A 27,473-nucleotide genomic window follows, 5' to 3' on the forward strand; every position below is an offset into this window, starting at 1 on the left:
AAGGGCCGTGAGGGCCAACCAAAGTTTTAGGATTGAAATTGTTGAGCTTTTTTTTTTAGGGTTGAAGTTGTTGAGGGGTTTTTTGAGGATTTTACCCCATAAACTGCCGAAGGGGCCAGATTAGGCCCCTGAAATGGACTTTGGACATGTCTGTGGTAGAGCCTTTGGCCAACAAGGGAATCAAAAGTGTGCTAAAGGTGGGAAAGGAGGTTGCAGAGGAGCTGAACGGATTACTTGCATCTGTCTTCAGAGCAGAAGACTCGCGAGTAATAAGGTGAAACAGGAGAGATGCGAGCCGGGAAGGGCGATAGAAGGGCCCGGCTGGGCGGCGACTCACCTCGCAGGCGGTGCGCCATCCCTTTGGCCCAGGCGAGCCGGTGGCGGCTGCTCAGCGATCTCCTTGCCCGTCTCCTCGTGAGGGAAACGCGGCGGCAGCGGCGGGGCGCCTCTGGCGGAGCAAGGCCGCTGGCCTGCCTCCCCCCACACCTTCCTCCTTTTCGCCGCGCCGCCTGCACCTCCGCTGCCTCCCACTCTCGGCAGGCCCTCCCGGGCGTCGGGCTCTGAGGGCGAAGGCACCCCACTCCACCACGCCCATCTGCAGCATGGCCCCCGCCGCCACGCTCCCGCCAGCCGCCCTGGCCGCTTCGCCCGCCTCCTCCTTGAGCTCGAAGCCCGGGTTGTCCCGGCTCCAGGCCTGCCTCGAGCAAGAAGAGAGCGGCGGCAACGGCGAGCAAGGAGGAGGAGAAGGAGAAGAAGTGGCGGCGATTCTGCCGCCGCCGTTGCTGCCTGGCGGGTCCCGCAGCCGCCCCAGCTCCAGATGCTCCAGGCCGCCGAGAGGGCAAAGTCCCGCCATAGCCCCCCGAGCCTGGATGAAGGCCGCCGCCGCCTCAGAAATTTTCTCTCAGGCCGGCCGAGTAACGGCGCGGGAAGGGAGCGCCTTCGCTTTCTCCACCGTCCGCCTTCCAGCCCCCCATCCCCGCCCACAGCGCGCCGCCTCGCAGGGGGAAGCGGGCTGGCAGCTACACGGGCCACATGATGAGGTCTGGCGGGCCGGATTCGGCCCGCGGGCCTTGTGTTTGACACCCGTGTTCTGAAGGTTACCTTACTTGGTATACACGAAAAGTTGTTTTTATCCAAAGCCTTCACAAAATACATAGGCAGTCATAGAAATCATTGCATTTACATTTTTGTGATGTCAAATTAGGTTTTGAAACATTAAAATTGAACCAAGTTTTTCCCATTTTAAAACATAATTTCCTGACCAAGAAGACTTGTTAAAGTTGGAAATTGTTTCTTTAATACTGTTCTTCACATTTATTCTTTTTGGTGCATATGTATGAGCCTATATTATTACAGGTCCGGAAAGTAGCACCCATGTTTGTCTTATTTCAGGCATTGAACCTGCAGCTGATGTTCAATTTCTATCATCCACTGTAAAGACACATACAACGTCTGGGGCTCATCAAACTTCTGCAACAATGCTGAGTAAAGAACTAACTTTATCTCCTAGGCCAATATCAAAGGACCGAGAAACAACACAGGCATTCAAGTGGCAATTTACTCCAACTAAATTTTCTTCTCTTTTGTTGCCAAATATTACAGTTTTAGCCATATCTGCAACATCAAATGCTTCAACATACTCAGCTTTTGGTACCAGCTCAATGCCAGTAGTTTCACACCCAGTATCTGATATTAGCCTCCCTTTTGCTGTTCCTCCACCTACAACTGTGGCAGTTACGGAGTCTTTGCCTGGTAAACAGACAAGTAGTACAACACTCCCTTCTGTATCTATAGCAACTGAATCAGAAATTAAAATAATTTCTACTTCACCTATTTTTGTGCTGCCATCAATGCTTACAGTTGCTAAACCACCAGCCATAACTAAAATAGCACTGGATAAAAAAGTAACAGGTGCTCAACTTCCCCCAACAGAGGAAGCAGAAAGAAAACTTGAAGGTATTACAGAAGGCAAGATTTATTCAACACCAAAGACAGAAAGAACAAGTCAATTTTTTACCAAAGCCCCATTGCCATCTTTGGAAATGTCTTCCTATGCCCCCACAGTGAATCAAACAACCGACAGAACAATGCTGGGTGTAAGTCAACTGACTGTGACAGATGCAAATATCACTGTAGCTCCGTTTTCTACTTTATCTACAGTTTTATCAACAGTAAGGCCTGTTGGAAAGCCAATTCCTTCAGAAACAACAAAAACAACAGTTGCTTTAATCAAAGAAGGAGTTAAAACCACATTTATTACAGTACCTCCAGCACTAACGCAACCCACCACCACAGTCCCAACACATACAAGTGGTTTTCCAGTTTCTACTGTTAAAAAGGAAATAGCACAAACAACATCAAGCATTATGCACCCCCCAAGTACTTTTTCTCATTTATATTCAGCTACGACTCTAAGACGTAGTACTTCTGCCAAACTACCTGGAGTGCCTGGTACAACTTTGCCAACTTTAATAGACTCAAAAGAATTTTTAGAGACAGGATTGACAAGTGCATATTCACCATTTATTCAGCCAAATGTGACAGAAGCAATGACTGTTCTGTATACCCAGTATCCCACTTCATCACACGCTATGACAGTTACACCCCTCTCTACCAAAATAAGTTCTAAAATGACAATTCTGCCAGAATCAGTCACCGATAAAACATCAACAGAATACAGAACACCTTCGTCCCTGGAAACTACAAAAGTGAGTGTTTTACCCTATTCTATTGGTGTGACAAAAGTGGAAACAGCAAAATCTGATTTGACAAAGGAAGCCGCAGCTATGGGTGTCCTAGTTCCATTGGTAACTAAAAAAATTGAACCAGTTCAAACAACTGAATTTCTGCATCCTATGACTGATACAGAAAGAGTGATATTGTACCCTGGCACAGCAGAGTCAGAAAAAGCCACTGCAGAGTCAGAAAAAACCACTACAAAAAAACCTTCCATTATTTTGCTTCCAGGGTCCATTTCTACAGCAAAGAGTCTGATGGCGTCATCACCTGAAGTGCGAGTTACCAGTGCTGATACTCACCATCCAATAACAGCAAAGTCTACATCATTTTTTTCAGAGTTTCCTCTTACTACAAAGCTGCTAAGCACAGTTGCTCCAGAATTGTCAATAACAGAAGCTTTAGGTGCCACTGATACTACTATACGGCCATACTCTGAACTGAGCAGCCAGCCATCAACTATTAAAGAAGTAGCACCAACCAAAGTAGTATCAACCCTCTCTTCCTCTATTGCTCATCCTCTAACAACACTTCCAACCACACTTTACCTGGCAGAGAAAACAGTTCTCCCATTAACACAAAAAATACCTGAAACAGCAGCCACTGCAGGGCAGCTAATTGATATAACACAACCATCTATAACTTCCAAGGCTACTTCATCTGTTCCTACTTCTCCAATGGAAAGGTTTTCTTCCCGTATGAAAGAAGAATCCACTGTTCCACATTTTATCCCCCAAACGACAGGAAAACTTGATTATTCACCACCTTCTAAAGATTACTTAACAACCAAGGGAAGTACTGCAGCCTATCATTTTCCAGTTGAACTGTTGAGAACAAGTATCCACCCCCAAATTGTTTTTAGTACAACAGAGTCAGCAACCAAATTTGCAGTGCCCTCCACATTCCAAAGTACTCCACTACCAGGGATTCCTCTTTCTACTGTATCACTCACTTCAGTGTTTTCACCAGAAGTTCCTTTAACAAGTGAAAAAAAAGTAACCCAAACAGGTCTTTTGCCATTGTCTACAATAAAAGAAGTAGTGGAATTATTTCCTACTGAAAAGTCAAAACTTGAGCTCCCTACCACAAAGAAAGCACTGACTCCTTCTCAAACACTTACAGCATCTACTACTTTATTTCATGAATCAGAACCAGCATCTCCTTCATTGTTTATACTGGAAGTACCAGAAACCTCAGCTGTGAGTCCAACAGACAAACAAGAGGTGGCATTTTTAACACCAATACAATCAACAGCATTTACATCTATGAGCAAAAGTGCCACAGAGAAGATTTCTGTTTTGTCTAAGCAAGTGCCACTTTCTACCATTTCTTTCAGTTCAACACTCCCTGCGTCTAGAGTGACACCAGCTACCCCACATTTAACAACTACGACTGAGTCAGCACTGCTTGGGATCAGTGGTCTCACAACACGGAGTGTCACTAAATCATTAGCAGAAAAGACAGCAGGGATAAAAGAATTCATGACAACATCCTTATTTTCAGTGCCTTCCATTGCTTTAGAAACAAAGAGCATCACATTGTCAGAGACTGATGGGCAATTAGTGGTTACAAAGCTTCCTGTATCACAAACGCTCTCTGAACATTCATCTACCTCTCCAGCTTCACTTGGTTCTACTGTCCTAACTACAATAGCCAAAGAACCATCTGTCACGGAGATGTCCACACATTCATCAAGTTCTTTGTTGATACCACCACTACCTCCAAATGCTACAGGAGTCATCCCAGTTCCCACATATTTATCAGGATTAACCACTGTTGAAATGGTCTCAGGAGTTACAGCAGCAGCTTTCATGCCATCTAAAGAAACAGCAACACCACCAACATGTGTAGTGAGTACCATAGATAATCCCCCCCCACCATATGAGTGATTTCTGTATCATATATATAACTTTTGGGTCTCATTTACTGATGGATATGAAATGAAAGTGGCTTGGTTCCTAACTGCTCATGGAGTGACATATTTTTGCCTCTTTATCTCACTTTGTGACATGAAATTCATCTCATCACAGTGGCCTGCATTGTGGTATAGAGATGGAGAACTTTCAACAATATTCTGGGACATACATATGTTTGTAGAATGTAAGTTACATTTAAGAAGTCAAAGCTTTAGCTCAGATTATAAAACTCACTATCAACCCACTAATCCAGAAGTTGCTTTGTATGTTTCAAAAATAATTTGCAAGATATAATTACGGATTCTAGTTATCATTAAGAATTGATACATTGATAAGCTAGTCTATTAGGGCCATGCTTGCCACTAATCTGTATTTAGCAGAACATCTTTCTTTTCTTTTCTTTTTTAAAAAAGCCCTCACTATGCTATATGATATTCTAGCCATTATTGTCACATTATTCTCCAGGTTCAATTAATTATGAAAGGTAGTTGTGTATAGTGTGAGAAAATCTGACTGTTGTTTGCTCTGAATCAGCAGTTAACATGTATTGCCAACACTCATTTAATTAATTAGCACAACCAAAGTTTATTACATCACACTGAGCTTATAAAGTTGTCATATGCTTTAATTCTAGATATTTTACAGACCATCTCCTCTACTGCATGATCTGCATCTCTTTGACCAGCCTCTTAATATTGCTCTCCATGTGTAAAATATTATTGATGAAAGAATGCAAATTATGTATTCTGAGTAGCTGATCCCCTCAGTAACTTTGGTCTTTAGACGCTTGTCCCAAATAGCAAGGCAACATAATCCTTGAAATATGTCCATACTGTCAAATTTATAATGTTCCATGACTATCCTCAGTTTCCAGTTTTTCCTTTTTATTATGTTGATTCATTGCATTGATCTGTGTGCCATTTGAAAGATTTCATGTTTCTGCTTTTTAATGGCACTACAAGAATTGACTTGAAAAGGGCATTCAGTAGTTTGGTATACTGAACTTCTTGTTTTCAGTGAATATTTATTTATTGAATATCACCTTATTTTGATAAGAATAGTAACCTATGTTTTCTAAATATGTCTTAGCCAATCACAGAGAATGAGTGCATAAAGCACATTTGCTTAGATGGACAACTAATCCAAGTTAACAAATCACAGAACTGTCCATACAATGCGACACAACCCAGCTGTGGATTTCTTGGATTTGGTGTTCAGATTAATGGAGATAAATGCTGCCCCAAGTGGGAATGTGCATGTAAGTTTTATCCATACTGTATTTATTTTAAAATTGCATTACTTTGATAGTTTGATTACGCTCAAACATTTGTGTAAATGGCACACAAAGCCCTTAACAACTTACCTACAAGATTGCCTTACCCCACATGTGCCTCCCTGAGCAACTGGCGGAATTTACACTACAACAGGTGCCAAATAATACCAATTCCATATGTGTAAGTATTCAGTTGTTTAGTGTGGCATCACTTGCACTTGGAACTCACTGCCTATTGAGATCCAGCAGGCACCTTCACTGTATTCTTTTTGGCACCGGCAAAAAAAGGGGTTGTTCTTTAGACAAGCCTATCTAGATGCTTAGCAAGTTGAGGTGATTTCAATATGTTTTAGGATTTTAACTTCTGTATGCTTTAAAGCAGGCAAGCCAAACTCGGAATGATGGGAATTGTAGTCCCAAAACAGCTGGAGGGCCAAGTTTGGCCATGCCTGCTTCAAAGTATGGTTGTGATTTTTTTCTATATTTTATTGTTTCATCTTCTTGCAAACCACTTTGAGGTTTTTACAATCAAGCAGTGTATAAATGTTATGAAATAAATGCATAATGAATAAGTTAAATCATTGATTTCAAGGGTCTGCTTTGACCTCATTGCAGTCAATCCTTTATAGGTTAACGATCTGTATCTAACGTAAAGGAACTAAGCAAGCTATTTTAATGACTTAGATTCAGTTTATAGTGCTTGATCAGTAGTTAGCTGTTTATTTTATAAAATATGTTAAATAAGTCCTTATTTTGTTTGATCAGGTCGATGCACACTCTTCTCTGACCTGAGCTTTATCACCTTTGATGGGCACCATTTGGCTTTATTTAAGGAAGCATCCTATGTCATCAGCCAAACTCAAGATGAAACTATAAGCATCCACATCAGTGACTGCAGCAAGATTCATATGGTAATATTAGGGCCTTGTGGAATTTTGTTGTTTATTGAGTATGTCAAGGATCATAAACAAGTGCAGTTATGCTGCTGCATATAAAAGTATGCAATTTTCTGCTGTTTCACATTAATGCAGGCATAGGCAAACTCAGCCCTCCAGCTGTTTTGAGACTACAACTCCCACCATCCCTAGCGAACAGGACCAGTGGTCAGGGATGAGGGGAATTGTAGTCTCAAAACATCTGGAGGGCCGAGTTTGCCTATGCCTGCATTAATGCAATGTGACTGATAACATTGTTTTCTGTATTCTTAAACAAACCTTAAATGTCACACTCAATTAATGGTTTATGTAACTAGCTATATGGACTTCTCATCATCTTCAAGACTGTAGAATATAGGAGCTTTGAGGATGGGAGCTGCTCAGTTTTGCATTTTCCAGCTCTTTAAATGTTTAAACCTATTCTAAAAAAGCAGAGGGTAGAATTATCTGGGGGAAGATTTTCTGTTGAGTATATGTATAATATATGTACCGTATGTTGCATTTAACCATGGAATAAGCTGACGTGTTGTTTTGATTTGGTTCTTATCTTCATTCAGGGCATTTTAACCTCTACCAAGCTGTGCCTGGCAATGTTAAATTTAACATATATGTCTAACCAGATTACCATTGACCGCTTAAACAGAAAGGTAAAGTTTATTTCTTCTGTTATAATTCTCATTCAAGTATCCTATTTTAGATTCCTAGAATTTACATGCATGTAACTTTGTTGAGAATTGTGGCTCTAGTAATAGAACTGATACTTTTCAAGAGGAGGACACATGTAACAGCCTTTTATTATTTGCATTCTGCATATGCAGTAAACCTGGAACACGACTAGGAATTTTTGTGCTGTTCATATTGATTTTCTGCTTCCTGTACTACATTTTTAGAGATGATATTCTTTATGATCTTGTGAAGCAGCTTCTGAGAAGTTCATCTCATGTTGGCTCCGAAGAAATCACACATTTATTCACCCAGTGTCCTGAAGGCATTAGACCAGGGGTAGGAAACCTTAGGCCTAGGAGCCAGATGTAGCCCTCAGTGCCTTTCAATATGGCCCTTGAGTCTTTACCAAGTCACACTTGGTAAGTTTCTGCCAGGTCACCCCAGGTCATCCTCTGGCCTGTCCTCTAGTGATTTTCATAGCCTGCAAGTGTCTCAGAAAAAACTGAGACATCCTGTTTCTTATTGTGAAAACGGCAGCCATTTTGGTTGCCATGATATTGTGTGATTTCTCCCCCAATAAGTGCTTTGGGGAGACCATGATCTAATGTGGCACCCCAAAATACATGCCCCATGGCATGAAATTGGGTGAGATAATGGCAACCAAAATGACCACCATGCTCTCATGATAGAAAACCGGAAGATGGCATCCGGGAAGATGGTGTCCTGGATTTTGGCTTCAAAGTGTTGGAGGACATAGATTTTACCTGCCTGGAATGTGTCCTTAAATATGATAATTCTTCTTGTCTGCCTGGATGGAAGATGGAGAGTGGTGTGTGTCTGGCTCTAACCCCTTTTGGCACACCCACCACTGGTATAATAATAATAATAATAATAATAATAATAATAATAATAATAATAATAATAATTCATTTCATTTCTTATACCCCGCCCATCTGGCCATCTGGCTAGGTTTCCTCAGCCGCTCTGGGCAGCGTCCAACAGTAGATTAAAAATACATTATGTGATCCCTGGAAGGTTGCTCCTCAGGGAATGTGGCCCTTTCACTGCAAAAGTTTCCATCCCTTCACAAATTGGAGGCCTGACCCACCACTCAAATGCAGCACATGTGTTGACTTGATTTTGCCACCTAGTTTGGACTGCAGAAATAGGGAAGTTGTTAAGCACCTGATAAGCAAAATACACAAGCTGTATAGGTCTGCATTAGACAATATTTGACTAGCACAGTGCATGTAAATTTCATTTCAATTATTTTTATGTTTTGTGGAGGGCTGGGCGAAATATTGCAAAAACATAGTTTTATGGCAAAGCGTAAATCTTACTGTTTGCTAAAATAAGTATGTATATTCTCCAGATAGCTGTCAACTCAAGATATGCATGGCCCACTGTTACAAAATATGGATTTAAGATTGAGGACAATGGCTTCATGTATATTATTGAAACTCCGACAAATACTAAAATTCAGTGGTTTCATACCACTGGGGTGATGGTAATAGAACTTAATGCAACCAGTGATCCAAAAGCAATGGGACTGTGTGGTAAGCAACTTTAGTAAGATTGTGATGTTACATCTGGTAAATGTGGGAAGACAGAAAATGAAAATATGATTATTTTGGAAGCTGCTACTCTGTTGATTGCTGAAATGATTAAAATGATTCAGGAAGAGAGAGAAAATGCCAGGATTGCCAATCAATAAACTGCAGGCTGGTTTTAATCCCTTGAGGATCAGATTTCAGGTAGTCGTGGATAAGGCAAGTTTGCTTCCTAATTTAGAGCATTTCAAACCGAGGCATGAATGCTGAAGCAACATGGAAATAAATAGGACTGCAATAAAGAGAAAATGTATCTTACTGAGCTTTCCATAAAGCAAAGAAAAAAAATAATGCTTAGAGATTTGTTGCCTACTCTATGCTAACATAGAAGTTACTAAGTAGAATGTAATACAAGGGTCCAATTTTTAATAATTGGTGGAATTTCAAATAAATGTCATGGTTTCCCCCAAAACAGACACACACACACACACACACACACACACACACACACACAAAACTGGGAAAGGGAATAATGGAGATCAGAATTCTTCTTTGCTACTGAGAATAGAATAAAGGTGTGAACATAGTCAATAATTAATTAATTACTTATTAATTGCATTTTTATACCAGCCTTCTTCAATGTTGAGCTCATAGCAATGTACAGAAAGCCTAAAACAGCAGTGACATAAATCAAGTCTGCTGGATTAGACCAATAGCCCAGCTAGTTCAGCATCCTGCACTAACAATGGCCAACCAGATGCCTGTGGGAAGCCCCAAAATAAATACACATCCATCCTATAAAACATGCATTAGTTACTTAAAAAACAATGCTGCAAAATCCTTTTGAATAGAGATGCATATAATCAAACCTGGAGTTTTGTAGAAGCCAAGCTGGTGGGACTAACGTACAGCCATCTGACCTACCTTGCAACCACTCATGGAGCAGAATGTCTGGAGGGTCACCCCTTCCATTGTAGAACTCAAAATACTGTACATATCCTCAGGGCGCATTATATTTATTCATACCTTTTATTGGAACACCGGTTATTCACTTAGAATCAGTCCAAGTTACAGAAATAGTTTTTTAGTACCAAAAAGCTCACAGCTCATAAAGGTTATGCTGGAATTGCTCTTAAGCCTGTTTGGTATGTGCACATGGCTTCATTCTTTCTGGAAGTTCTAACCTTGGATGATATGTTTGGTATAGGCTCTTGGAAGCATGATATCTATTGATATAAATCTTAGCTTTGACACTTGAATTATGGTTGCTGGAAGGCTTGGATGCAAAGTCCATCATTACAGTGGCTAGCTTGCCAAGTTTCATAAAGGGCAAATATGTGTAGCAACAGTATGAAATATCAGTGATACTTAGTCAGATTTCAATGCTTGCAAACAGTAATGTTCCTACAGAGAAGAGGTGCTTGAAATAAATGTTAGTGCTATTTGTTCTTATTCTGAGTTGTTAGTTTGACTAGTTTCTAATTTATTTTTTCTTAATGTCAGTTTTAAATTTTGAAGTATAAATTGAGTAAAGGCAATGCTTTAATGGGCTTCGCATATGCCAAAGTCCTAACCATGGTTTCTTACTTAAAGCTGCCTTGCTTTAGAAAATTCAGATAAATAAATACTTACTTGGTAATACATTCTATTTGGTAATACATTCCATTGACGTTGATTCGACTGACTTGAAAATAAGCTTGATTAGGAATGAAATGCTAGACAGAACTTGATTGAACAAGACATTTTATGATAGATTCCAGAATCTAGAAGGCCACAATAGGATGCTTATTAAAATGCTATCTACTTCACTGTGCTTCATCTCTTTTCTGTATTCACCTTCATTTCTGCAAAGCAGTCTCCCCCTACCCCAGAAGTTTACTCCTATTTCATAAAAGAGGAAACATTTTAAATAAAGGAAAGTTGGCCTAAAGCAGCTATGTAAAAACAGCTGCTGCTAGACTGCACATGTGATAGAGAAGGGTGGTAGTGACAGAATATGTATTTGGCATGCAAAAGGTCCCTGGTTCAGTGCCTGCCATTCTCAAGCAGAGCTTAGGAAAAAATACTGTCTGAAATCCTGGAGAGGCACTGCCAGTCAATCTAGACTCTAACCAGTACTGAACCCAGTGCCCTCAAGGGCTACTCAATGGGCCGTAGTACCGGTACCCCTCTCTATTTTGGTTAAAAAAGTGTGACACTTACTGTAACAACTTCATGGTGAGTACTGGCACCTACTTTACTAGGAGAAAAAACTCAGAGTGGACCCAATATAATCTTGCTTCCTACATCCTTAAATAGTATTAGGGGTTGACACAGAATGTACTTTTCAAATTGACAATTATTCTCCCCCAATCATGAGATATTTCATAAAGAATTATCAGACTAATTAACCAATTTTACATTGCGTAGATACATTACTGTATTCTTATTAATTTTTAATATATTTATTACATTTGTGTATCACCCATATAACTAAGTTCTGTGGATGGTATACAATGGCATTAAAGTGTGCAATTCAAAGCAGACACAATGAACCACCAGAGCTAATTATAAAAAAAATCACAATAGCAAAAAAAATTATGTAAAACCAGCTTAGGCAAAATACCTAAATCAAGTTAAAAACAGTATAAAACCAGCAAGAGGGAAGCTTGGTGCAAAGTTTTAATGCACCATATATGTCTTTTGAGAGATCTTGCAGGATTGGTACTTTATAGGACACTATGGTTCCTGCTGTTAGGGCTGGTCTGCACATATTTTTTATCATACAGAGGCTGCTTAAAATGCCTCCGTGTCTAGGTTTTCCTGTGCCAATTCTAAAATATAGAGAATCGGTCGCCATTTTATATTTTGGCATTAGGCGGCATTAGGTGGGCCTCAAACTATGCTATATGGAGATTTTGGTCAGCAGCTGTAGCTAATACAGTGGAGATTCTTCACATAAATTGCAAATACAGTGGTGCCTCGCAAGACAAAATTAATTCATTCCGCGAGTTTTTTTGTCTAGCGAATTTTTCGTCTTGTGAAGCACGGTGTCGGAAAAGTTTTGGAAAAGCTTCAAAAATCACCAAAAACCTCAAAAAAGGCTACCACACCACATTCTATGAGTTGCTCCTCGAAGTCAAGTCGCAACTGTATTAACGGTGTTAAGAAAAAGGAAACAAACTTGCAAAAAACGCAAGACGTTTTCATCTTGCGAAGCAAGCCCATAGGGAAATTCGTCTTGCGAAGCAGCTCAAAAATCGCAAAACCCTTTCATCTAGCGAGTTTTTCGTCTTGTGAGGCATTTGTCTTGTCTTGCACCACTGTACAAGCTCAGCGTAATATAACAGTCATGGGGTTAAAGTCATTACACAGAGGCTGTTTCAAGCAGCCACTCTGTGATTAGCATAATACTGATGCCAGTCCTAAAATATCATAGTATGTACATGGAGATATGCTAATCTGTATACTGTACTCTTGTGCAGGCTTCTGTGATGGAATCTCAGCAAATGATCTCATGCTACCTAACAGGACCGTCGTAAGCACTGTAGGTGCTTCAGTTGTTTTCACAGATAGCTGGCAGGTGCCAAACACATTGAAGTATATTGGAGAACAGAGAATCCATGAAACTAACTGTTCAGTCGCAGACTGTTCCCTTTGTTTAAAAACGTTATTGAACCAAACCTTCAGCAGCTGCCATCCTTACGTATGTTATCTTTTGATCCTCTGTTTGAACTAAATTTATTGTTGATCATCTGTTTTTGTTAATATTTAAGGAGTCAAAAGTATTTATTTTATGGGTTGTTCCCCTGACAAACAACTTTGCCTATTTCACATATCAACCGAGTGATTATTCAACAGTAATAATTCCAGGGAAATTATGATAGGCTGCATATAGCTTCAGAACCATTGAGTTTTTATCAGAGTACAGGTACTGTACTACATATATTAGAAACAGATAAATCAGAACATTTAATAAAGCATTGGTATGATTGCTTTTCGTATTTTTTTGATACTCCACTAATGCCAGCAGCAGACAGCATTGTAAGACTGCTCTTACCAGGAGGTAGAGGGGGAAGGGCATGGTGGCAGGGATACTTACACGGCTCAAAAATGCTAGGAGAACCAGTCTTCCTTGTGGCCTTGACCCTCCACCTCTACTTCACAGTAAGCAGCAGTGATGTGATTGTCCAGAGGTTGGGTGAGCAGTCCCCCATCACATCATCTGCTACTAATATTCTCTAGCAATTAGTGATTATTTTCTGGGTTTGACATTAGCACCTTTATAGGGTGCAGTGACATGTCAAAGATGTGTCAACTGTATACTCCTCTAAGAGGACGACTTATAGCACATATAATTTGTCATCATCTTGGAGGTGCTTCTTCAACTGCCAGAGAAATTGTCCAACATTTGCCATACCTAATTGCATGTGAACTTTATCTCTTGAAGTGACCAGTTGGAGAACACAAAGCATTTTTGTTTTACTGTGTCCTGATGACATTTTGGGCCCAATAAAATTGTATTTTTATGTACCTAGAGATTTCCTCTCCTCTTACAGCCACCATGCACATTATGTCACTATTATACTTCATATTGCGGAAGAGGGCTGAGGAAGAGAGAGAAAGGGCACTTGTTTATGGCTGTCTACACAGTGAGCTCATCACAGATGCAAGTTTATAATTAGGGGCTTCCTAGAATTGTGGTGACTCTGTCTTTTACCCATTAAACTGCACCAGCTTCTATTTGGCACCAAACACCTAATGATGATCTTTTTTTCCTCTAGATATCCACCAGTAATCAAGTTAAGACTTTTATTTTTGTGTTAAGGTTTCTCCAGATTCCTTTTGTGATATGTGGGTCCAAGATAAAGAATACATTCAGAATCCATGTATAGCACTGGCTGCTTATGTTGCAACATGTAACAAATTTAACATCTGTATAGAATGGAGGAATTCTCATTATTGCTGTAAGTACTTCACATCAAAGACACTCTGTTTGCTGTTGATGGCATTAGCTATAATGATGATGATAATAGTTTTCCTCAGCCACTCTGGGTGGCTTTCAGCATATCAGAAAACATAATAAAAACATCAGGCATTAAAAACTTCCTGATACAGGGCTGCTTTCAAATGGTTTCTAATAGTTGTGTAATTCTTTATCTCCTTGACATCTGAAGGGAGGGTGTTCCACAGGGAGGGAGCCACTACCGAGAAGACCCTCTGCCTGGTTCCCTGTAACTTTGCTTCTCGCAGTGAGGAAACCAGGAGAAGGCTCTCGGAGGAGGACCTCAGTGTCCGGGCTGAGTGATGGGGGTGGAGATACTCCTTCTGGTATACTGGGCCGAGGCCGTTTAGGTCTTCAAAGGTCAGTGCCAACACTTTTAATTGTGCTTGGAAACATACTGGGAGCCAGTGAAGATCCTTTAGGACTGGTGTTACATGGTCCCAGCAGCCACTCTCAGTCACCGCATTCTGGATTAGTTGTAGTTTCCGAGTCACCTTCAAAGGTAGCCCCACATAAAGCACATTGCAGTAGTCCAAGCGGGAGATAACCAGGGCATGCAACACTCCGGCAAGACAGTCTGTGAGCAGGTAGGGTCTCAGGTTGCATACCAGATGGAGCTGGTGGACAGCTGCCCTGGACCTGTGCCTCCATGGAGAGCTGTGAGTCCAAAATGACTCCCAGGCTGTGCACCTTTGATTACTGCAAGATGAAAAGGCAGTGCAGTCTATAGGACAAAGCAATGAATTTGAGCCAAAATGCTGACGTTCAAGTCCAAGCGTATTTATATAGAAAGAATGTTGAGAAATCAGTAGAAATATGTACAAAATCTTAAACCTCTACTACACATGGCAAAAACACAGAACTGGAAAGGATACTTCTGAGTAGAAATGCAATTTAGGGGAGGAAGTGCTTAACTTTTCAGTCATCTGCTCCTCAACCACTGGCTGTTCTAATTGTGTGCTTGCAAGATAAAAGATATGTCTGGAATAATTGGGTTGGGGTAATTGGTTGAAAGGGGAGATTCATGTGAACAGGTGAAAATTTAAGCTTTACTGTATTTTTCCACTCTAATTTTACTTTCTAATTTGCAGTGAATCAAAGTGTTGTCACTGTTTTCCTGCACAAGTTCACATGAAACATTAGCTCATGTAAAATATTACACGAAGAAGCATCATTGTGTTAAACACTGTGTTTATTATGTTGCTAGCCTTTCCCTGTCCAGAAGGTTTCTACTACAAGGCCTGTATATCTGCCTGTGAGACACCAAGCACTTGTCAAAATATGGAGCCAGAACTTCAGGATCCAGACTCTTGTTCAATATTGACTGAGGGGTGTGTTTGCGCAGAAGGGACCATCCTTCACCGTGTACACTCTGCGCTTTGCATCCCTGAAGAGAAGTGTGGTAAGTATCAATATGCTATTGAATTTTGTATCATTTGACAAGCAATGATGAATTATTCTGGTCCTACCCAGCATATGTATGAATGGAAACAGACTTCTCTTTCTAGATCACCCTCAGGATGTGTACAGTACCCAGGTAACTTATTTTTAATGGGCGGTACAAAAATGTGAAAAATAATAAATGAATGTCTAGCGAATACATAATAATAATAATAATAATAATAATAATAATAATAATAATAATAATAATAATAATAATAAAAAATTTTATTTATATCCCGCCCTCCCCAGCCGAAGCCGGGCTCAGGGCGGCTAACAACAATCAAATAATCAGTCAAATAATCACACAATCTAAAAATATTTCATTATAAAAATTAATTAAATCAAATTGATGGCAACCAATTAAGCAAAATTCTGTGCAGGTTGCCAGAGGAGGGGGTCAGGCTGCGCCCTAACCAAAAGCCTGGCGGAACAACTCTGTCTTGCAGGCCCTGCGGAAAGATGTCAGGTCCCGCAGGGCCCTAGTCTCTTGTGACAGAGCATTCCACCAGTTTGGAGCTGCAGCCGAGAAGGCCCTGGCTCTAGTTGAGGCCAGCCTAACCTCTCTGAGGCCTGGGACCTTGAGGATGTTATTATTTGCAGACCGTAGGTTTCTCTGTGGGGCATACCAGGAGAGGCGGTCCCGTAGGTACGAGGGTCCTAGGCCGTATAGGGCTTTAAAGGTTAAAACCAGCACCTTAAACCTGATCCTGTACTCCACCGGGAGCCAGTGCAGCTGGTATAATACCGGATGAATGTGCTCTCGCAGCGAAGACCCCATAAGGAGTCTCGCCGCGGCATTCTGCACCCGCTGGAGTTTCTGGGTCAGTCTCAAGGGCAGCCCCACGTAGAGTGAGTTACAATAATCCAGTCTGGAGGTGACCGTCGCATGGATCACAGTGGCTAGGTCAGGACGAGAGAGATAAGGGGCCAACTGCTTAGCTTGGCGGAGATGAAAAAATGCCGCCTTTGTTATAGCTGTAATCTGCGCCTCCATAGAGAGGGAGGTATCGAAGATTACACCCAAACTCTTAACAGCCGGTGCTGGCACTAATTGCACCCCCGCAAGAGATGGGAGTTGCCCCCTCGATCCCATATCGTCCCGCCCCAGCCAGAGGACCTCTGTCTTCGAAGGATTTAACTTCAACCGGCTCCCACGTAACCATCCAGCCACAGCTTCCAGACATCTGGTCAGTGTGTCTGGGGCCGAGTCAGGATGGCCATCCATCAACAGATAGAGTTGGGTGTCATCAGCATACTGATGGCAACCCAGCCCAAAACTCCGGACAAGCTGGGCGAGGGGGCGCATAAAGATGTTAAAAAGCATCGGGGAGAGAATTGCACCCTGAGGCACTCCACACACCAAGGAGTGGCGTGATGACAATTCCCCCCCAAGCGCCACCCTCTGTCCCCGACCAGAGAGAAACGAGCGCAGCCATTGAAGGACTGTGCCCTGGATCCCCACGTCGGCAAGGCGGTGGTCCAGGAGTTCGTGATCGACCATGTCAAAGGCTGCTGACAGATCTAGAAGAATCAGCAGCCCCGACCCGCCTCGATCCAGCTGCCTGCGGAGATCATCTGTTAGGGCGACCAGAGCCGTCTCGGTCCCATGACCAGCGCGGAAGCCGGACTGGAATGGATCCAGAGCAGATGTTTCATCCAGAAACCTACCAAGCTGTTCAGCAACCGCTCTCTCAATCACCTTACCCAGGAATGGAAGATTTGAGACCGGGCGGTAATTGGATAGATCTAAGGGATCTAATGATGTTTTCTTTAAGAGCGGACGCACCACCGCCTCCTTCAGTTCCCCTGGGAATATCCCGGTGCCAAGGGACAAATTGATGATATCCCCCAGGGGGCCCCGCACCTCGTCTGGACACGCTCTAATCAGCCATGACGGGCACGGGTCAAGAGGACAGGTGGTGGGCTTTCCAGCTTGGAGGAATCTGTCCACATCGGCTGGAGATATCCGGTCAAAGTGGTCCAATACTGGACCCGAGGACAGTTGAGGGGCCTCTAGTTCCTTTATTGTATCCAAATTGACAGGGAGGTCATGGCGGAGCAACAGGACCTTCTCCGCAAAAAAGCTCGCAAATGCCTCACAGCTGTGTGTCAGATTGTTATTTAAATTTGGCTGTCCTTCAAGGGACGTTAAAGACCGAATTATACTAAATAATTGCGCCGGGCGAGAGCTAGCGGATGCAATGGAGGCCGAGAAGTAAGACTTCTTAGCGGCCTTCACTGCCATCTCATAGGTTTTCATAAAAACCCTATAAGATGTTCTTGAGGCTCCGTCACGGGCACCCCGCCATACTCGCTCTAGCCGTCTGAGGTCCCGCTTCATTTTCCGAAGCTCCTCGGTAAACCAGGGAGCCCGGTTTCTGCGGGGTCGCAGAGGGCGCTTAGGTGCGATCTCATCGATGGCTGCCAGGAGCTGGGTATTCCAGCCCTCAACAAGCTCAGTCAATGAGTCGCCAGGGGGAGTAAGGTCCCGCAAGGCTTGACGGAATCTATCCGGGTCCATCAGCCTCTGCGGGCGAGCCCAAATCGGCTCGCCACCTAAGCAGGGTGGGGGTGGAAAGTCAATCCTGGCTTTCAGAGCGTAGTGATCAGACCATGGCACCTTCATCGAAGGAGACATGATCACATCTATACCGGCACCAAAGATCAAATCCAGCGTGTGGCCTGCTTGATGTGTGGGGCCCGAAACAAACTGGGAGAGCCCTAGTGTCGCCATGGAAGACACCAGGTCCAGAGCCTGTGAGGAGGGAGTGGCATCAGCATGGAAGTTGAAGTCTCCCAATACCAATAGGTTAGGGAACTCCAAGGCCCAGCCGGCCACCGCCTCCAGCAGGCCTGACAGGGTGGCTGCTGGTGCGCTAGGTGGCCGGTACACCAGCCAGACAGCCAAGCTCTCCTCGGAGCCCCACACTAGGCCAACACATTCAATGCCGGGGATCGATGGCGATGGTAGAGCCCTGAAAGAACAATTTTCCCGGATTAATACTGCCACCCCTCCCCCCCGGCCCACAGTCCGTGACTGGTGGAGGACGGTGAAACCCGGGGGCGCCATCTCTCGTAAGGTAACAGTTACCCCTTCGCGCACCCAGGTCTCCGTCACACAAGCCAGGTCGACTCCCTGCGAGATAAAGAAATCTCGCAGGGTAGCGGTTTTGTTGCCTATAGACCTGGCATTGCACAACACCAGTGAAGGAGGTGAGTAATCCTTGCTCACCCTACCCTCGTCTCTTGGGATGGGGCGCAGATTGGAAGGGGTACGAGCATATCCATATCTCGATCCCCTTCGCCTATAACATCTGCCCCCACCGCCATACCTCCCTCGCCCCTCCACGGTAGCAATCCCAGGCCTCATACTAACCTCCACTTACAAAATAAAAAACAAAACAACCAAAGACAATTATGCCCAAACAAAACCAATCCCCACCCCACTCAATATTCAACCCCAAAAACAAAACAAGATGGAACAAACAAAAATACATAGATAAAAACCACCATTCACGGTGGTACAACAAAGTAAACAATAAAAGCACCTTTAAAACACCTTAAAATATATTTAAACATCTTTAACATTTGCAGCAGATAATGAAATAATATAATATTATAAAAAACAACAACCAGAAGGGATACAGAAGGGTATCCCTACATCCAGGAGCTGACTTGCCATGTGCAGGGCTCCCACACTATCTACACACCAAAATACCATTATGAAATCTCGTTAAAGAACATTGGCCACAAAAATGCCTTTTAAATAAAAACTACATGTTACACAACTCAAGAGTAATCGTCAGGCCAATGAGGTGGACTGAGGCAGCTGCTTCAGACAGCAGAATCCCATGGAACAGTGTCCTACCTGCCCCTGCTGGCTTCTGAGAAGATCTCTCCAGAAGCCACCGCATGACCCCAGTACGCAAGGCTGCAGCGGAAGGGGGAGCGGCACATTCCCATTTTGCCTCAGGTGGGGAAATGGAAAGGGCTGCCCCTGGAAATGCAACGTACCAGTCGGTCCCCCAACCTAACATTACAACCCATTTTCCAAAGCACACAGTACAACTGGAGAAATTTCCCCCAGCAAAAATGCACCCCAGCAGAAGCCCGTGGAAGAAGAATGCACACTACCCGTCGACTTGCCAAAGTCTCCCATCAAACACGTAACTTTTTCAAAATAAGCCGTCACTTATCCTTTCTACCCCAAATATTATACCTCTCCTACTACCAAGTTTCAAATCAATCCTATAACTATAAGCTGCAGAATCTGCTCCCCTCAGATAACTCATTAGAACAGCTGGATGGAATTCAGATGACTCACCTTTGAACATGGAGCTGCAGTGGCCTTAGAATGAATGTAACTAGTTCCTAACAGGCCCAAGAACAGCAATGTTGCTTTCAGAGTTCTGCAGTTCAGGGATCTGTCTAAAAGCCATTTCTTTGCATTACTCATAGATGGTTGGTTTGTGTGCATGCAGATTTTTAAAAAGATTCACGGAGTCCATTCTGTGTCTGGAAAATGTAGACTGAAAGAGTGTATGACTCAGGTGTGTTTCCTGAGTAACAGTGCTTTACCAACCCCTGACAAGTGGCATTGATTTGGAATTTTTTCCCTCTGCCATGGTCATATATTCTTTATGTCTGTAGTTATAAACATGTCATAGAATCTAGACGTTTATAAAAATAAATAAATTATCCCCCCTTTGGCAACAATTTAGCCTGTACAGACACTTCTGGAGTGCCACATGCACTGGGTGAGACTTGGAAAACCTCCCATAGTGGATGCTGCATGCACAAATGCGTTGACAATGAGACCATTGCTCCTGTGGAGTACAACTGCTCAGCAAATAATGACTTGGAATGCCAGCGTTTTGGGGAAGTAGCTTTAATTGTACCAGATGAGCAATCCTGTTGTCACCAGAAAGTTTGTAGTAAGTATCCTTAATATACACTTTCTTACCAGCACCACTGACTTTCAATATCTTATAAACTATAGTCAAGTTTTTCTTGATTTAAGATATATGCAAACTAACACAAAATGACTTAATTTGCAGGTGTTTGGAAGCAGTATGTGGGCTTTCATAAGGTACATCACTTTGACAAGTGCTGAGGTTATACTGTGCAAGGAAGAAAGTGATATGTTGATCTAGGAGGTGGATGAGTAGGAGTAGTGTTAGGAAGCAGTTGAGATTCTTTGGGGGGTGGCGGAGTTGTGACAAATAAGATGTTTATCACAACACCACTGCTTTCCGTTCTATTTCTGAGGTTTCCATGAACAACACTGGTTTCAAAAGTTACAGTTTGCTGTCTTTTAAGCCCAGCTTTTTTCTTGGAAAGGAGAAGCACTCACCTAGGAAGAGAACCTCATTGACAGCTGCCAGCCACTTTGCCACCCTGTCTTTACATAAGACTGCAATGTGAATACTGCATACCAGGCCCTTGTGCCCCTTTTAACCTTAAAAATCAGTCAACATTAAAGACAGGAATGGAGAATGAGAGCCCATATATCAAGTCCTCATAGTGCAGCTATGTATAAACAGAATACAGCAGTATGACAGCTTCTCATAGCACTCTATCCCCACTTATTTGATTGCCTGAAGAAAAGTTTAATGTGGCACAAGCAACAAAGCAAGTTGAAGCCTTCTTGGATTTTACAAAACATTTACAAATATCAGCCCTAGAGGCGCGCTCTCTCTCTCTCTCTCTCTCTCTCTCTCTCTCTGTAATACGCAACAAATGCAATCAGTTTTATTAATGCCATTCAACCCTATTCTTCTCTTGTTTTTGCTGTGATCTAAAAAGCTTGTAATCAGAGCCTCTGTGAAACGTTTATTCCTGAATGCAAGGGCCTAGAGAAACTGGCAACCTATTACCAAGACGATTCCTGCTGTCCTAGCTACAGTTGTGGTAGGTATTGAATGAAGAATTGAAATATCTGGCAAAGGAGTCTCTATTGAAATATTTGACCTTGACCACTGTTATTATTGGGACGCGGGTAGTGCTGTGGTCTAAACCACAGAGCCTAGGGATTGCCGATTGGAAGGTTGGCGGTTCGAATCCCCACAACGGGGTGAGCTCCTGTTGCTCGGTCCCTGCTCCTGCCGACCTAGCAGTTCGAAAGCATGTCAAAGTACAAGTAGATAAATAGGTACTGCTCCAGTGGGAAGGTAAACGGCATTTCCGTGCACTGCTCTGCTTCACCATGCTGGCCACATGACCTGGAAGCTGTCTGTGGACAAATGCCGGCTCCCTCGGCCAGTAAAGTGAGATGAGTGCCGCAACCCCAGAGTCATCTGCAACTGGACTTAATGGTCAGGGGTCCCTTTACCTTTACCTTTTTTACTTTTATTATTAGGGCTGGGCATCAGATTCAGCCAAATTAGAGACAGCCCTAGATCTGGTCCCAAGTTGGGTCACGCTGGATCTTGAGTTGTCAAGGGGCAGGGTATTGGGAAGGCAAGGCTGCAGGAGTCTATTTCTGCAGGGTGATTTTCCCCACAGGAAAATCACTAGTGACACAGACCTAAGCAGAACTGAATCCTGTGGATAGTAAAGGTACCCCTTCACAAGAGCCTTCCCTGCAGGGAAGTGCTTGAGAAGCAGATCCCAGTAGGATTGAGTCCTCCACTTGTGGGCCACAGGGTGCTCCTTTGCAAGTTCCTTTTCCACGGGGTAAGGACTGAACCCTCTTGCTCTTGGTTGTGAGGCCGGGAGGGAGAAGGGGCACAGTGTCTCCTCCTTCCCCTGCCCCTCCCTGATTATGTTTAAAAACCCTAATTAGCCCTGCCCCCAGTTGATTCAGAAAACCCATTCCCTGTTCTGGGAAGGGACTTAGGACTACAAAACATGGCAACTTCCAAGCAGAGCCCTGTCTGGCTCACCACTGCCCGAAATATTTGCTTTTGCACATGCCCCTGTTATATTCCTTGTTCCTAAAATTGAGAGCTAAAGTAGCCTGTGCCATGTGCAGTTGCAAAGGAAAAAGGAAACAGAGACAAAAAGGTAAACAAGCCTGGGAAGGTCTTGGCGGTGCTCATTTGCCCTGTAAGCATTTTTCCATGCACTAGTCCCAGATCCATTTTTAGATACTTGGAAGGCAAGATTGAAGAAACTGTATCAATGTGGTATGTGGAAGCTCTTGCTCCAACATACATAGAGGACGTGCTAGACCTATATTTCACAGTTTGCTCCAGTAGTCCTAGTTACACCGCAGAAGGAAATAAGATGTAGTTACCCGGTATATTTTATTATTTAGTGTAAGCCCCCTTAGGGAGACTTCAGGATGGAATATCATATGTTTTATGAAAATATTATGTTTGTTTCAGAATGTGATCCAGCAAAATGTGAGTCTATGGAACAGATTCCAAACTGCCGAGCAGATCAAACTCTGATTGCTGCCCATGTGGAAGGCACCTGCTGTGTATCCTATATCTGTGGTATTCAAATTTAGTTCTTATTGACAGCCTGTAGATTAATATGTAAGCAAAGAAGACTGTCTAGGAATATATGCCACAATGGTATAAGAGAAGCTCTACTGCCTAGTCCAGTATTCTGTATTGCACAATATCCAAAATATGGATACTTGAGGGATAGAACAAAACACCTTACACAGAGAGAAATGATGTGTCGGTGTGCAGTGGTGTACTGGCACCGTTTTTCGACCGGCACATCTTTTATAGAAGCTACAATGAAGTATACAATGTAACCAGAACTGATTCAAATTCCCCCACCCCCTGCAAGCCCACACCACCCAATCTTTTGAATTGCAGTTGTTTCTAAAAGCCCAACTGCACTTCCGTGGTGGCCACTGCAATCCTGAAAGACTGCTTCTCGAATCCCTGAGTGCATTCAGCATCCTATACTCTATCAGCCCAAACTGGAAGCCCATCCAAAACTAATAAGCATTCTCTTGCATGCACTCCACCCTCTGAGTGGTTTGAGGTTACAGGGGTGCTATTTAGTTTCTGTGGCAATACTTCACCTATACTTGATCCCTTTTTAAGCTATGCAAAGTCTTTCTCCCAATGAATAAAAAACTACTTAGCTAAATTAAGCTTCTCCACCCAATTTGACCTCTTTCTTTTTACAATCAAAGTCACACGATTGGGGCAGCCAAAAGTCTGACACCAATCTCATTCTCATCCTGACTCTCTAACTAGACGTAAGGTTGACAGTTCTGCATTCAGGAGTGAAATTAGGTGGAGCTCAACTTTTCATTGTAGTTTCATCAATCCTTTACGTAGAATTTTTGCACTTACAGAAAACTGAAGACAAATGGCATGTATGTGTTCTTTCTAATAATTTAATATTTCTCTTTTTATCAGCATGTGGTATTTGCTCTGATCAAATTCCAGCGTGCCAGGAAGGAGAAGTGCTTACTGTGGAAGGCAACACAACAGACAGATGTTGTCCTGCTTACCAGTGTAGTGAGTTGATGATTTCTCTAGAGGCTTTCTTAATTGTTTGATTTTTCAGTGCTGTAAATGATGAACAATACAGAATTTTCATTAAGAGACAAGCTCATTAAATCTACCCTAATCATTTTAAGGCAGTCATGGAATAAGCATATGGAGTTATTACCAAGAGATGCTATCCATGCCTCTTAAAAATGTCATTAATTTATTAAACCAAATAACTATGATTCAATGTATAAACAAAATTTTGTGTGAAGTATATATGAAAAATGTGCTTTATGCTTTGCTGAACATTTTACTTTTGGTCATGAGTTTTGGAAATGCTCTCCCTGCTTGAACATTCAACACCGTTTCTTTCTTTGCACTTTTAACTTGCAGTTTGTGAAACCTACCGTTGTCCTGAATTTAAGTGTTTATTAGGGATGTCCTTGGTAGAAGTATGGAGCCCAGAAAAGTGTTGTCCATATCATACATGTGGTAAGTACAGTTGTTTTCAATGTCCTTTAATTAGGTTACATCAATTTATCTTGCAGTATAAAAAGGCAATGTTGAATTAATGTTGAAAATCTAGCAATGTCTGGAGCCATCAGTAGTCTAACTATGGTGTGGGCCAGTTGAGATGTCTTATAGAGATGTGGTTTCACCCAGGTGCTTGCAGGCTGGGACAACACAGCTTGTTTGCACAGCTCAGCTGGGGATCAGGAAGGTTACTGCTCCCCAGCTGAGACAGGGACATTTTCAGAGCAGGAAGCGTGGGCAGCGGGGGAGGTTGCAGAGTGTTTAATGGAAAGGGGGAAAGATGTGTGCACTACCCATGCCCCCTTCATAGCAATAAAGTAAGCTCAACCCTACATCCACTAAACATCTGAGGAAATTTGAACATTATTTGAGAATGAAGAAGATTGGAATGCTCTGACTCAGGGGAATAAAACTTTAGAGAAACTGGATGACTGTTGAGGATACTGCTTTTTTAAGATGAAGTGACTCTAGTCCAGGCATAGGTAAACTTGGCCTTCCAGCTGTTTTCAGACTACAACTCCCATCATCCCTAGCTAACAGGAGCAATGGTCAGGAATGATGGGGACTGTAATTCCAAAACATCTGGAGGGTCGAGTTTGCCAATGCCTGCTCTAGCCCATAAAGTGTGTGCCACAATAAATCTGCTAGTAATTAAGGTGCTACAAGACTTGTTTATGGAATGCCTGGCAAACGTTGAACTGCATCATTTTAGGAAATAATTTTGTCTGCTGATTGCTGGCGTTCATGAAAGTGTATGAACATTTATTCTGTCACTTCCCTTCCTCATTTTAGAATGTGCATGTGAAACCGTTCCTAAGCCTCAGTGTAAACTGGTAAGGAGGAAATCCTATTAAAACACATTTTAAATGTTATTCTAATACAATGAACTGCCTGCAAATTGTGCTGTCCATCTTTGACTCCAGTCGTATTTGACATAGACTGAATTTGTTGCCATTATTTATATTGTTGAACAAGAATGAGAGGAGACTGAGAGGAGATATGATAGTCATCTTCAAGTGTCTTAAAGGCTGTCACGTGGAAGGTGGAACAAGCTTGTTTTCTCATGCTCTGGAGGGTAGGCCTCAAAGCAATGCTGGAATGGGCATTATGTAGCACCTGTAGTAGTGCCAGTTCCAGCTATTGAAACAATTGAGTGGGCACATGTGGAGCAAGGCAATCTCATAGGTAAACTGGTCCCAAGTTGTTAAGGACATTGTATACTAATGGCAACACATTGAACATGGCCCAGTAGCAGATTGACAACCAGTGCAAATCTCTGAGCACAAGTGTTACATGCTGACAAGGCCTCACTCCTGTCAGCAATCGTGCTGCAGCATTCTGCACCAACCACAGCCTCTGGATCAAGGGAAGCCCCACATAGACATGCCATAAAGTAGATGTCAGGAGGGCCCAGAAAGTTTGATTTCATAATTTCATAATTCATAATTATGAAACAATTTCATAATTCTCACTCACTTTTGTATCCTTTCACCCCAGATGAGGAGGAGGAGAAATCAACATGTTCACATTGGCCCATTGGCTGTGTGTTTCCATCACCAAGGTGCATGAGGCCAGAGTCTTTCAACATTATTAAATATCTCAGCTCACTCCAGTAGGGCAGCACTGCCTCTGTAGCCTCCTCCCTTGGGGACATAAAGGCATCTGGCAATAAATTTATCCCTCCCTAATTGGCTGATTTTGTGCATATATCCCTCTGTTTCCTGGGTAGCTCCTGCTCACCAACCAGGGAATTAACGATTGGTTGCTTATCATAAATGTTCTTTCAGAGGAGTATGCAGGAGACATCCAGCTGCACCCTTTTTTCAGCTTGATGAGCTTGGAGTACTGTGTATAGCTTCCTACCTCTTCTATGGGCCATGTCAGTTCTGGGAGAGTGCTATGCCTCTTGCACAGATATGGCCAGAAAGGGGGTTGTGGGTGGAAACACAGGAGCTACATATTCTCTACACCTCTGCATCATGTGACCTTGTCTGCCTTGGGTGGTAGGATGACTTAGCTCTGTTTCCTGTATACTTTCTGCACAGTTCCCTGGAATGAACATTTGCAGTAAGTAGCCAATATTTTGATCCAGCATCTGCTTCTGTTTGTGAAAGCAGGAAAGCATTCAGGAAAGCATCCAAATGCTCACATAGCATTTGGATTAGGAACGATGGGTGAGATCCAACATCACACCAGCAGACACAGCAGGACTTCCCCAAAACTCCAGAGCACATTTAGGAGGAGGGCGTTGGGGTAGGAGAGGAATGGGAAGTCCCATTTGTAGATGCAGAAGTCTGGTACACAAGTGGAACATCAGAAATGGATGACACCTACTGCTTTTAGCAAACATTGACAAAGAAATTGCCTTTTAGTATGCAGTGAATTGCATGTAATTTTCCTTTGACTAAGACATCCTGTGCATAATTAGGAATAAGTGCAATGAATCCAATCAGACTTTTAAATGATCATTATAAGATTGGGTGGTATACTTAATGTTTGAACATATACCGGTAAAAGTAAACTGTCTGAGAGGAAGAAATATTGTATTATTTTTAGGCCTGTGTTCCCTGAGCATGTATAGCACTAGGCAGAGGCTACCTTTTCCATTCCATATTTCTAAACATTGCTATGAAACCAGATTTTTACCTCCCAGTGTAGCTTAAGTTACACTTTTCGAAAGTACTTTATTACTAAGAAACAAAATGAAGAATTACAAGGGAAATATATATATATATATATATATATATATATATATATATATATGCTGTGTTTCTTAGCATTGACATTGAAATGCAACATTAATGACATAGTAATTGTATTTTTTTTCTTTTATGGACAGGGAGAGAAACTGATTATAGATGAACAATTCCAGAACAGCACAGAAAATGTTTGTCACTGCACTAAGTACAAGTGTTGTAAGTATACAAGATTTTTGGTTGAAAAAAGCATTTAATTTACAGTGGTGCCCCACAAGACGAATGCCTCGCAAGACGGAAAATCCGCTAGATGAAAGGGTTTTCCGTTTTGGAGGTGC

At 42.5% G+C, this 27,473-nt stretch overlaps 1 protein-coding gene across 1 annotated transcript in view; it reads left to right on the forward strand.

Moving 5' to 3' along the window:
* Positions 1–27,473, forward strand: part of OTOG (otogelin) — a 98,268-nt gene that overhangs the window by 58,770 nt on the left and 12,025 nt on the right. The window contains exons 36-50 of the mRNA XM_081202064.1: positions 1,393–4,586; positions 5,742–5,910; positions 6,691–6,836; positions 7,418–7,507; positions 8,899–9,082; positions 12,541–12,761; positions 13,884–14,022; positions 15,268–15,462; positions 20,225–20,437; positions 21,309–21,413; positions 22,832–22,942; positions 23,831–23,932; positions 24,299–24,397; positions 25,232–25,272; positions 27,279–27,354. Coding sequence (XP_081058190.1) covers positions 1,393–4,586; positions 5,742–5,910; positions 6,691–6,836; positions 7,418–7,507; positions 8,899–9,082; positions 12,541–12,761; positions 13,884–14,022; positions 15,268–15,462; positions 20,225–20,437; positions 21,309–21,413; positions 22,832–22,942; positions 23,831–23,932; positions 24,299–24,397; positions 25,232–25,272; positions 27,279–27,354 — 5,085 coding nt within the window. The remainder of the gene's footprint in view (positions 1–1,392; positions 4,587–5,741; positions 5,911–6,690; positions 6,837–7,417; positions 7,508–8,898; positions 9,083–12,540; positions 12,762–13,883; positions 14,023–15,267; positions 15,463–20,224; positions 20,438–21,308; positions 21,414–22,831; positions 22,943–23,830; positions 23,933–24,298; positions 24,398–25,231; positions 25,273–27,278; positions 27,355–27,473) is intronic.

The sequence above is a fragment of the Podarcis bocagei genome (assembly GCF_964188305.1).
Source record: "Podarcis bocagei genome assembly, chromosome: 1".
NCBI classification, from domain to species: domain Eukaryota; kingdom Metazoa; phylum Chordata; class Lepidosauria; order Squamata; family Lacertidae; genus Podarcis; species Podarcis bocagei.